Source organism: Columba livia, chromosome 17 (genome assembly GCF_036013475.1).
Source record: "Columba livia isolate bColLiv1 breed racing homer chromosome 17, bColLiv1.pat.W.v2, whole genome shotgun sequence".
NCBI classification, from domain to species: Eukaryota; Metazoa; Chordata; class Aves; order Columbiformes; family Columbidae; genus Columba; species Columba livia.
In genome coordinates, this window is record NC_088618.1 from 5,467,088 (window position 1) to 5,479,301 (window position 12,214).

Sequence of the window (12,214 nt, forward strand, 5' to 3'; positions counted from 1 at the left end):
CCACCGTACCCAATGCATTTCATGCCCCAGCTGCACGTTCCTTCAGAGGAACTTCACTAACAACACCCCAAACATTCCTCTCTCTTCCCCAACAAGAAGATTCACTTTCTAGAGCCGCATCTTTGTTCCGTTTAAGCAGCAGGTTGTGCTGGGAGCGGGCGAGAGGAAAACAGATGCTTTTCCCCCACGGTTTGCATAATGCGTTTCTCCTTCCACTCGCTGTCTAACGCCGTGCGCTTGGCCTAAAAAGAGAGAAAATAAATGCAGAAATATTTACAAGCTCATTAGTCAGGCGACTGATTTGAACATAACTGGAATACCAGAAAAGAGCCAGTTGGGCTAGGAGGGCTTTTGATGATATTTTCTTTGGAGATTAAAACTGCAGCAGGCTGGTGCTGGTTCCAGCCCCGCTTCCAGCCTGACCCACCATCAGCAACCGTGCTGGGACCACCCGCTTTATCCCCAGTTCTATAAAACAACTGCAGAGAGATGCAGGGGAAACAGCATCTATGAATGTACAGGATTTGAACTTCTGTGCCATGGGATCAGAGAAAGATTAAAGCTGTGCTCGAAAGAAATAACACTCGCCTTTTATTCGTATTTAGCAGCACTCCTGTGTACAAACCCCCACCAAAATGCCATTTCCAATAACACAACAAATTTTACAGCACATAAAACCGTGCACCACAACGCAACACGGAATCGTTTGCTTCTTCCACGCGTGGCTTTTGGCCTTAGAAACAGAAAACTGCTATTTTCTGCCTTGCAAGCCTTTGGCCCCACATCTCCGAGGCTCAGCAAGACACAATCAGTCCCGAGAGCGAGGGATGGAGGAGGAACCTCTGCAGCCCCAAGGAGGAATCTCCCCACTGCACTGATTTACCCTGTGCCAGCAGCTCATCATCCCCGTTATCCATCAGTCAGCAGCTCGCTTTCAGAGCACCGGCCCCCTGTCACTCACGAATTATAGACCTACCCAGCAAAGTCGTGTGGAAGTAATTGTTTGTTTGCTGCTCATCCCTCTGAAATTCAAGGAGAAAATGAGATTTTGCTTGCTTGCTTTAAATCATGGTGTTTTCTTCCCTGCTGTGCTTACTGCAAAATCCCCACTGCTTCCATTCGGCTGCCAAACAAGAGCACAGAGGTACCAGCGGCATCACGACTGGCATCGCTGGCACAGCTCAGCACCACAAAGGCTTTGATAAGCCCAAGGGGGGAAATCTGACCCCACTTCGGACCAAAAAATAGACCCGGTGCCCACAGAGAGGTGGATTCGCAAAGCCTCATGACATCAAACCCAGATTTAAACAGCGCCTGGACAAGAAGCGCACTCCAGACAAATGGAGATGTTCCACTGAATACATTTAATCTCATTAACCCAGGAGCTGTTTGTGTGTTTTTGTTCAGCCCTGATGGAGCAGGAACCGGCTGCCGCAGCAGTTCTGTGCAGAACCCAGTGGGGAAGCTGCATTCAAATACCACCGAGATCAACCTGCCTGCTCATACAGCCCTCCGAGCAGCAAAATCACTGCAAAATAAATGACCCTGAGCAAATTAGTGCTGCTTTGGAGTGAGGCAAGGAAGGCTGACTTCTCAGGCAGGTGATGCTCAGCACGACCAGGCTTCTGTAAGCCCGGACCACGGCGTTGCCAACGCGGGAAGCACAGTGCTCCCTGCAAAATACAGCCAGGATTTATCATCTCTCCTGCTCTGCAATTCTTGCCCTGCCAACCCACTCTCCTCCTCACGGGGGGAGCAGAAGCGAGGACAAGGGACAGAGCTGGAAAAGGGTTTTGATTTCAGAGAAAGTAGGGGGAGAAGAGGGAAAGCGCAGGGGCAGCGCCAGCACTGCAGAACGCAGGATTTACAGCCCTCTGCCACAGCCATCGCACCCGTGTTGCGCCTCCACCCAGCCCAAGTTAATTGAATTGATTTCTTCCAGTGAGCAGCTGCTTGAGCCAACAGCCTTAAATAATACGCCAGGCATAAATAATATCTTTTGAGCGACAGCACTAATAAAAGCCAGCAAAGAGGAAGTGTGCAGGACCCCAACCCGGGTGAGAGGAAAGCACAACCTGCCTCTGCTAGAACTTGCTCTCCCTCCACAAACAGGATTTCCCACCCTCTGACCCCCTGTCCCTTGGCTGGAGTCACCGTGCAGCTCCCCCACCGTGTCCCTTCAGCCCCACGCAGCTGTCAAGGCTCAGACCCCAACTCACAGAATCAGGGAATCATTTTGGTTGGAAAAGACCCTTAAGATCATCAAGTCAACCATTAACCCACCCCTGGCACTAACCCATGTCCCTGAGAACCTCATCTGCATGTCTGTTCAGCCGCTCCAGGGATGGTGACTCCGCCACTGCCCTGGGCAGCCTGTTCCAATGCCCCACAGCCCTTTGGGGAAGAAATTGTTCCCAAGATCTAATGTCAACCTGGAAACACAGGGGATGCTCCTCACCAGCCAGGCAGAATGTTTGCTGCACAATCCTCAGCTCTCGTGCTAAAGCATTTACAAAAGATTGCAAAGATCTGCTCTAATTGTTCATCCTGGTGAAACAGAGGGGAAAAAAGATGCTTAGGAATCAAAGGGCAACGTGCAAAGCAGATGTGCCAGCAACGCGAAGGCAAAGCAAGGCTTTTAGAACCCAAATTTCAGCTTTGCACAGATTAGACATTAAAATGAACTCACTTAATTTCATGCCATATGCAAATCTTTACCAGCTGTCAGCTCTGTAGTCACTAGAGACTAAATGTAATAATGAAACAAGAACAAAACCACAGCGAAGACGGGTTTCTGCAAAGCCCCATTTATGAGCAGGTTCAAGTTAAGTCAGGGATCCTGCCCAGGCACAGGAGCCTCAATTAAACATATGCAAATAAAATAACTATAAAAGATGAGGCTCCTGCTACTCCTGACATTCAAAGGTTCCCAGGCGAGTGGCTGTCTTCTGCATGATCTGACCATCACTAATTTGGTGGCTGGACCCCAGTTAATCACCAGCATCTTCCCAAACCACAGCTCAAGGGGACAGCAAAGCACCACCACCATCCTCAGGCTTTTCCCTTCCATGGTAGCCCTGTGTATATAGAATAATAAATCATTTTGGTTGGAAGAGACCCTCAAGATCATCAAGTCCAACTGTTATCCCACCTTTGGCACTAACCCATATCCCTGAGAACCTCATCTCGCATCTGTTCAACCCCTCCAGGGACGGTGGCTCCACCACTGCCCTGGGCAGCCTGTTCCAATGCCCAACAGCCCCTTCTGGGAAGAAACTGCTCCCAAGATCCAATCTGAACCTCTGCAGGGATGCCTGCTATGCTCTGGCAGCTGTCAGCACCGTCACAGGGGGCGAGCTGAGAATCCTGCAAGGTAAAACAGCTCCTTTTGTAATCTGCTCCTACGAAACACCTACCATTCTGCCTGTTTTAGCCCTCCTTGTCCTAGATTACAAGCCCTGGAACCAGCACGCCTGCAGGATTTTAACTATTGAATGACACAACTTGCAAGGGCATCCCCAGAAAGTGTCTTGGCTGGAGGGGAGGTCTCGGCTGTGGCACAGACAGCTCCCCATCCTCTCTGCCAGGCTGCACTGGGACCGCTGTCACAATCCAGCTGCTCCTGCGGCACCTGGAAAGGACCAGGTGCTTTTTTCATCCTGGCGTGTCTATCGGGAAGTCGTTCATCCTTGTGCCATGTCCCAAGCAGGCTTCCATGCTCTCCAATATTCGGTCAAGCTCCGTGCAGTGTACCAGGAGGATGGACAGAATGTGCACCAACATGGACTTTGGTGGTAAATCCTTCTTAACAAGCTTCACTTTTGATGCATTTTTAGCTGAACCTCCCCTTTACTCAGCCAGAGGAGCAGGGGGGTGAAAGTAAGAGGTGAACTGAGCATCTTCCCCCAGAACCCCTCACGGTCCCAGGAGGTCTCTGCTGCCTTCTGCAATAATTAAACAGGCTGGAGCTGGGGATACCCAGCACTTAAATAGATCAAAACCCAGAGAGGAGACTGTGGGCAGCACTTTCCCTTCTTATTGACATGCAAATCATCGCTGCAGCAGCTCATGGGTTTAATATATTTCCAGCTTGCCTGGTGTGGAGTCACATCAGTCAAGTCTATGTGGCAGCAAGTCCAAAACGACTGTTCTTATCGAGTCAGCAGTTCCACCTCCGCATCAAGGACAGGCTGGAGATGAGTGTGCAGCCACCAGCCTGACCCCTCTGCCAAGTGCCCCCCAGACAGGACTCCCACGGATTTGGGGACTCCCAGTAAATGGCCAAGAAGTCCCTAATGAGGTTTGGGGGTAGAAACAGCCTGAGGTTCTCGAGAAACATTCTCTCCACCCTTGGGATCATGTATGATTGCGGCTTTGTCAACTTCTGTAAAGATGATGTTTCTCACTCTGAGGCAGGACAGCGCCAAGAACAGGAACTGCCACCAGAAACCATGTTCTGTCCCACAGAATATGCTGTGATTTTCCCAAGAGTTTTCAGTTTTGCTTCCCGCACTGTGATTGAAAGCCCTTCACAAGCACTACAAGAACAGGGAGGTGTTCCCAGCGCTGCTGTTCCCACCTCTGTCCCTGCCTGGGGACATCGCCACCTCTTTTTGACGGGTATATTTCTGTGCCACACAGACTTCCAGACCCTCAAACCATCAGCAACGTGCCAGTGACTGGAAAACTGTGCTGACCAGCAGTGCAATAATTAAAGAGATTTTCTTCCACATGGTTGGGACTCCTTATTCCCTTCTTCACTCTGAATTGCATTCCTCATTATGTCCAGACATTACAGAGTGGCTTTGCTTGGGACCTGCTGGTTGAAAGAAGCTTTACTGGTCTGATGTTAGAACAGCTCCGTCTCAGCTTAGCTGGGATAACGTCGTGCTCAGCTGCAGCATTGCTTTGAAAGTTCTCCTTTTGTCCATTTATTCCCAGCGCCACAAACCAATCTGTCTGAGAAGCTCATTCCTCATTATTCGTTAAGAGAGCCAACAAAGCCCTCTGTTCACGCACCCTCTCAGGGCTTTGTTTTCAGCAATCTATTCAGTCTTCTGTTTGTGCTTCTTGGCACTAAGACCCTTAAATCGCTCACTTAGCCTTGAACCCCCTCGCGCAGTGTCTTGGATTTGCAGCTAGAAGTGATCACCACCGTACAATCTAGATCGTGCTTTTTGCTTACCCTTCTATTTTCTCTTTAATTAAAAATCCCTTTGGTCTTCCACTTGGATCTGGGACCTGGCTTCCATTTGCTTTGCAAACAGCGCAGCACAGAATGTCAAAACCGTTTTTCACAACAACCTTGCTTTGACCTGGGTGACAGCTTTACCACCAGGCATTTGATCTCTTACTTGCCCATCTGTTCATTGATTAAACCCCCACACTTCAATATGCAGTTCTGTCTCTGCAGCCAGCAGCTTCTCCTGGCAACCAGACCCTGGGACAGACAAGGGGCCTTTCCCAAGCGATGCTCCTCACGCAGATCATGTCTCCTCGTTGCCTCGGCTTAACCCAAAAATGCAAGGGCCAAGAGTTGCAATAAAGCCCCAGTAACACTGCTCAAGCGTGCAGGAAATAAAAGAGATGATACCCAGGGGGACAAAAACTGACCAGCAGCACCCCCAGCACGACATGGTTCATGGGGACAGGCTGTTTAGCAGGGGCTGTTGTGATAGGACAAGGGGTGACGGTTTTAAACTAAAGGAGGGAGATTCAGGCTGGACATGAGGAAGAAATTGTTGCCCTTGAGGGTGGTGAGAGCCTGGCCCAGGTTGGCCAGAGAGGTGGTGGATGAACCATCCCTGGAGACATCCCAGGCCAGGCTGGACGGGGCTCTGAGCAACCTGAGCTGGTACAGATGTCCCTGCTCATGGCAGGGGTGGCACTGGGGGAGCTTTGAATGTACCTTCAATCCAAACCATTCTGTGATCCTATGATGCCTCAGCAACAGATCCCCAAAACCTCCTCAGTGCTCAGAAAGGCAATTTTTATCCCAGCACACAGAGTTCCAAAACGAAGCCAGAGCCTTACTCAGCTTTAAAATATGTTTTTCGTGATCGCTGCCTCTAAAGGCAGAAGGTATAAAGGTCCAGGAGAGGCTGTTCCTGCAGAGCAGCGAGAGGACTCAGTGCCATCTGCAGGCACAGGGACCGTCCGCTCCCACCTGCACCGCAGCAGCAGCAAATACTAACTTATAAGAACCAGCTTCTTCAATGTCTTCTCCCACGATACAACCATAAGGCTTTCAGCATCTCTCTGCCAATGGCACCATTTCAAACACAAATTCTCTCTGGAGGTTCAGGGTCTGGACCAGAGCCCTTGGCACAACCACAGCTCCAGACGCGTCCATGTCCAACCTCGCCGGGAGCTGCCGGGGACCCAGGGGGACAACCCAGGGCTACGGCCCCAGTGTTTTACACCCCTGTTCTTTCCTACCATCTACACCGGGATGTCATAGAAACGTTTTGGTTGGAAAAGACCGGGGGGAGATGCCAGGCATTCTTGGCTATTCGCATTGTTCCCCTCTGCTGGATCAGATGTAATCAGTGAACAGACTCTAAATGTGCTTCCCACCATTTTTAAAAGGAAAATACATCATCGCTCTATAATTATTCCATAATTAGGCTTAGGTGCCGTATCGCCGGAACTGAGGAAAATACGTTTCAGCAGAAGCTTCTTCTGGAAGGGCAGATAGGTTTGCTCATCCTTCACATGCTAATTATCCCCTGGACTCATTAATGGGCTCCGAACGGCTGAGGACGCTGCAGGAATCGCCTTGGGCTCCATTTGCTGCCGAGGGTCTCAGCGCCCGCGTGCTGTCAGGCTCTTTTTACAGATGCCGCTTGAACCGAGTTCATCAAGCTGCTTTTGTCAATCCCAGTAAAATCAATGAACATCTGGCAGAGCCCCAGCACCCGGAGAGCGGTTACCGCCTTTCCACTGAGAACGGGCAAGAAAAGGAAGATCTGTCCCTGGAAAGCTCCAAGGAACGGGCTCCAAACCCTCCCCGCGCAAGAGCTGCGTTGCCCCTGCCTGCGTTTTTGCTATTGTCTGCCACAAAAAAAGACAAATATTTTAAATTGTCAGGATTTATATCTAACGAACCAGGTTATTTTTCCCTGACAGCGATGATTCGCTGTGAAGGAACTGATAAAAAAAATGTCCATCATCTTGCTAGATACTGAAATCTGAGGAGCTACATGCAGTTCCCTAGAAAAGTCTCTTTTTCTTCAGCTTTTGGCAAATCTCTCCCCATTCCGGATCTCCAGCAGAGAGCAGGGAGAGCACAGCCCTGCTGGGGGGCACCAAGGTATGTTGCTGACCGGCACACCCCGCTGTTTTAAGGCACAAAAAGAGTATTTTCCGAAAGGCCGGGGATAAGTGACAAGAACGCCTCTACAGACAGAAAAGTTGTTTTACCCTGTAAATAAACAAGGTTTGCGCCTTTAAATGGCAAAGGGGCCGCCCCCTCCTCCAGTTTCCCTTCTCATTGGCTGCTCCGCCTCTGATTGGCGTGAGCGCTCCCCTATTCTCACCCTCCACGCGCCTCTTCCGCGCGGGGGTGTGGCTCTACACGGAAGACGCCACAGGAAATCGAGGGTAAGAAGGAGGGCGGGACACAAGAGAGAAGGATCCGCTGTGAGCGCCAATGGGAAGGGAGAAGAGGGGCGGTTCAGCCAATGGCAGGGCGCGGAGGGCGGGGCCTCAGTGGGCGGGGCTACCGTAGCCGGCAGCCGGCGTCTCCGGGAGGCGGCAAAGGTGATGGGGGACCGGGGCTGGAAGCCTGAGGGCTGGTGGGGTCAGGGGGGTCCCAGCCTGAGGGGAGGCTGGGGGCTGCGGGGGCCCGGGCTGTGGCGGGGCCGCTGGTGAGGGGATGGCGGCCTGAGGGGAGGCTGGGGGCTGCGGGGGCCCGGGCTGTGGCGGGGCCGCTGGTGAGGGGATGGCGGCCTGACGGGAGGCTGAGGAAGGGCCGCGGGGAGCTGAGGGTGATGGGGAGCAGGGCTGGGGAAGGAGACCCGGGGAGGGAACCGGGGTCCGGGGAGTGATTTCCACAGCGGGAAGGTGGGGAGGGAGACAGGGGAGCTGAGCCATAGCTGTGCAGGACGGGGCTCTGTCCCTGCAGAGCCCGGGGCTCCTGTGGGCATCAGCGGCTCCTCGTGCTGCAGGTGTCACGTTAACGTTTAGCAGACCCCATAGGGATTTGTGTTCCCTGACAGCAGGGAAAGCTGGGTGCTTGGGGTGACCCCCAACAGCTGTGACAGAAACCCCGAGTCCGCTCAGGTGCCGCGTCTCCAGCGGAGCTCTGGCTAAAGCCGCTTCTCTCCCCAGGTGTGGGCAGAGGGGAAGGAGATGTTCCTCGTCACCGCGCTGGAAGCGGGATGACCCTCGCGTCTATGGCGACAGAGCCCGAGCTGAAATGGATAACGCTGTGGGTCCGCGCCAGGTGGGCGGCCGTGCTCGCGCTCCTGCTGGGCTCGCTGCTGATGCTGCTGCTCCCGCAGGCTGCCGTGGACGACCAGTGCCACGCAGCGCTCCGAGGACTCTCCTTCCTGAAGAGTAAACTGGGCACGGGCTCCTCAGGCGTCACCAGATACACGGGACAAAGCACTGGACTGAGCGTCACCTCCAATGGGCTGGAGCTGCTGGTGCTCAAAGGCAAAGCCTCCCCAGGTAAGAGTGTCCCCGGGCGGGCACAGGGGAGCAGCAGAGTTGCTGTATAACAATAATCCACCCCACAACCTGATGATTTTCTGTGCCCCATCATGGTAACAAACTCTCACTGCCCAGCTGCCAATTAACATCAGTTGTAAATGACCCAGACATGGCACCACCAGCCCAGCTGCATTCCATCGCCCTGTGTTCTCTCAGAAGTTTTTCCTCATGCTTTCAATACTAGTAAGTTCTGTTCAGGTAACTGGAATACCAAATGGTATTTTAATACACAGTAACCTGGAATAAATGGCATTAATCCCAACATCGTGGCTGTCACAGAACAGCCTTTCTGGCAATGATGGGCTGCCCTCATTGGCTTTATTGGCCAGGACATTAATTTGGAAAACATTCAAAGGAATCCTTACAATTCCAGCACTGTATCTTTGTTTGCATTAAAGCCATTATTGCTGGGAAGATGTTTGATAATTCAGTGAAAAAACAGGTAGCAGTGCTGGTAGCAGCTGTGGGCTGTGCTTCCAGCAGGAGAACTGGCATTGCTGCCAAGAAACCTTATTTTTCTAGGTTGTCCCAGAGCAGCCTGGTGGCCAAAGCCAGTTTTGTCACGATGGCTACAGGCTCATGGCCAGCCTGAGCCGTGCTGCGCGCAGATCCTGCCTCCCCGCACCTCCTGCCAGAATGGCTCTGCTGCCACGTCCTCTGCCTGTAAACGTGGTACAGGCCTGGCAAAAGCTGGAATAAAAGCTCTGTTATAGTTCTCACAGACTGGCATTAGTTAATTTTCATAGAGGTGAACAGTGACAGTTTCCAGAGATTCTCAGTAAAACTCAGGCCCGTTATCTATTATTGTTGCATTTTAGAAGTGAAGTTAGAAGCCAAAGCAGCTCTGAATCAAGCTCTCGAAATGAAGTGCCAAGGGAAACGGGAGAAGGCCCACAAACTCTTTGTGTACGCCCTCAAAATGGACCCCGATTACGTGGATGCCCTGAATGAATTTGGTATTTTTTCTGAAGAGGAAAAAGACATTATTCAAGCGGACTACTTGTACTCCAAAGCACTAACCATTTCTCCCTGCAACGAGAAAGCTTTGATCAATCGGGGCCGGACGCTACCCTTAGTCGAAGAGATAGATCAGAGGTATTTCAGCATTATCGACAGCAAGGTGAAAAAAGTGATGGCGATCCCTAAAGGCAACTCCGCCCTGCGTCGCGTGATGGAGGAGTCCTACTATCACCACATCTACCACACAGTCGCTATTGAAGGGAACACCCTGACGCTGTCGGAAATACGACACATCATCGAGACCAGATACGCCGTTCCTGGAAAAAGCTTAGTGGAGCAGAACGAGGTGATTGGCATGCACGCGGCTCTGAAATACATCAACACCACGCTGGTGTCGCGGATCGGCTCCATCACCATCGGTGACATCCTGGAGATACACCGCAGGGTGCTGGGCTACGCCGACCCCGTGGAGGCGGGACGGTTCCGGACTACTCAGGTGTTTGTAGGACATCACATACCGCCACATCCCCAGGACGTTGAGAAACAGATGCAGGAGTTTGTGCAGTGGATTAACTCAGAAGACGCCATGAGCTTGCACCCGGTGGAGTTTGCAGCGTTAGCCCACTACAAGCTGGTTTACATCCATCCCTTTGTAGATGGCAACGGCAGGACCTCGCGCCTCTTCATGAACCTCATCCTGATGCAGGCGGGTTACCCGCCCATCACCATCCGCAAGGAGCAACGGGCCGAGTATTATCACGTCTTGGACGTCGCCAACGAGGGGGACGTGAGGCCTTTCATACGCTTCATTGCCAAGTGTACCGAGACAACACTGGACATGCTGCTCATCGCCACTACAGAATACTCCGTGGGCTTACCTGAAGCAGATGGCGGCACCGCCGGATGCAAACAAACCATCCCCGTCAAGACTTGAGAGTTGTGGACATTCAGAAGCCAAGGAACGCGTGGGAGAACAGAAGGCCAAGCCACTCAGTGTTCCTGAAATAACTCAACAGGAGGTGTCACTCTTCAGCATTTCATTTATTTAAAAAGTGTCTTACATTTGATTAATTTAATTTATTTATATACATTATGCCAAGCTCAAATGTGAACTGTTCATGTTGAGTGTGCACTATAACTTGCTTGTGCTACTGGAAGGAGGTGGGGTAAGGTGAAGTAGAATTTAATTTCCCTTTAAAATTAAGCTTTAGGAAGCCGCTTCAATCACAACCCAGCAACTGCGTTGTCTTACCTCAAGGAGCTGCTCAGTGACACAGTCTTCACTGAGTTGTTGCTTTTGTGTTCCCTCTTCCCTCTTGTTCAAACAAACAAAAACCACCCAAAACACAGCGCCGGCAGTACCAGCGCTCCCAGCTGTGTTAATCAGGCTCTTTCCTGCCAGTCACACCAGTTTGGCAGCACAGGGCAGGACAGAGCTGAGCTCCAGTTCAAAGTCGTCTCTCCCCTCCCAGCGCAGTTCAGTAGCACTTTGCACATTTACTTTCAGTTGCCTTTCCTCAGGTGGGTTTTGTGCAATGAGTGGGAAGTATTTGGTTTAAGATTACAGACTCTGTGAGGGGAACAAGAGCAGAAATGCTCCCTGGCTTATTCCACTGACCTGCGAGGTGCTTTTGTACTTCAGCCAGAAGGACTTTGCCTCAGACCCCACTCTGCTGAGCAGGATCCCTGGGAAAACTGCAGCTGCCCTTCAACATGTCAGTTCAGGCTTTGAAAAGAGCTTATTTCTGCAAAGCTGTGGGCAGAAGGAGTTGTTATACTTAATTGTGAGACAACTGTTACAGGTTGTGTCAATTTGGGAAGAACATATACAGCAAGTTTGCAGAAAAAAGAGTAAGTTTCTTCAGTCTATAGGAAAGAACTTTTAATAATTAATTACTAGGTCACATTATTACTGGGATAAATGTGTCAAGAATCACACGAGGCCTCTTTGTGCTGCAGTGGCAGTTAGTGTCCCCCCTGGGAGCTGCTGTGCAATTCAAAAATGCAGGGTTTAAGGTAAAAACAGCTGCAGCTGAAGACACACCAGCTCCCTGCACCCCTGCCTGCCAGCTGTGCATCGCTGATCCCACCGCCTGAGCTCAGAAAACTTCAATTCGATCCAGTTTACTGCTGTTAAGCTTAAACCCTTTGCAAAAAGGGTTCAGACTGTCCCAGACCAGTGTTAAGTTTCTTCCCTTCTAACTGTCACCTGCAAGGTAATTAGGACATGTTTTACACAGGAAAACAATAGGACAGGACTGGGAGTTACACATTTACTGCAGCACCACTCCATGCTTATGTACAAACACTAAATGAGGAATGTTGTTCTGGCCTTACAGAGCTTATTTTTGTAGTGCAAGGTAAGTATAAATGAAGTCTGCACTTTAGAGCTCAGGAGGGGGGAAAAAAAGTTATTTTAGTAAGAGATTAATAAACTATTTTAATATTAAAGTCTTTGTTTGGAAAAGGCTGTTCTCAAAGCACTTTCATGCTGCAGTGAACTAAGAGGCGGTCGCAGCTCAGCTCATGAGCAGCGCGT

The 12,214-nt window shown here is 51.0% G+C and overlaps 1 protein-coding gene and 1 long non-coding RNA gene across 3 annotated transcripts; one reads left to right on the plus strand and one right to left on the minus strand.

Moving 5' to 3' along the window:
• Nucleotides 1-21: 21 nt before the first annotated feature.
• On the minus strand, nucleotides 22-1,193 carry LOC135575632 (uncharacterized). The gene is made up of 3 exons (XR_010466780.1): nucleotides 1,097-1,193; nucleotides 884-1,022; nucleotides 22-242 (listed from the first exon to the last, which is right to left on the minus strand). It is a non-coding gene; the product is annotated as an uncharacterized LOC135575632 (long non-coding RNA).
• Nucleotides 1,194-7,612: 6,419 nt separating this feature from the next.
• Nucleotides 7,613-12,126, plus strand: FICD (FIC domain protein adenylyltransferase). 2 transcript variants are annotated; one of them, XM_065033587.1, is made up of 3 exons: nucleotides 7,613-7,761; nucleotides 8,332-8,673; nucleotides 9,534-12,126. In XM_065033587.1, exons 1-3 carry the CDS (start codon nucleotides 7,683-7,685, stop codon nucleotides 10,607-10,609), a joined length of 1,497 nt encoding a protein of 498 aa, XP_064889659.1. In that variant the 5' UTR covers nucleotides 7,613-7,682; the 3' UTR covers nucleotides 10,610-12,126. The 2 variants fall into 2 exon arrangements, with proteins under 2 accessions (XP_064889659.1, XP_064889660.1); XM_065033588.1 differs by lacking the exon at nucleotides 7,613-7,761 and adding an exon at nucleotides 7,896-7,934.
• Nucleotides 12,127-12,214: the final 88 nt, after the last annotated feature.

Bases quoted from the DNA above. Each gene is read 5' to 3' on its own strand.
- FICD (XM_065033587.1), top strand. From the start codon at position 7,683: ATGGCAGGGCGCGGAGGGCGGGGCCTCAGTGGGCGGGGCTACCGTAGC. The intron at 7,762-8,331 runs GTGATGGGGGAC...TTCTCTCCCCAG, and splicing joins GTCTCCGGGAGGCGGCAAAG to GTGTGGGCAGAGGGGAAGGA. The intron at 8,674-9,533 runs GTAAGAGTGTCC...GTTGCATTTTAG, and splicing joins CAAAGGCAAAGCCTCCCCAG to AAGTGAAGTTAGAAGCCAAA.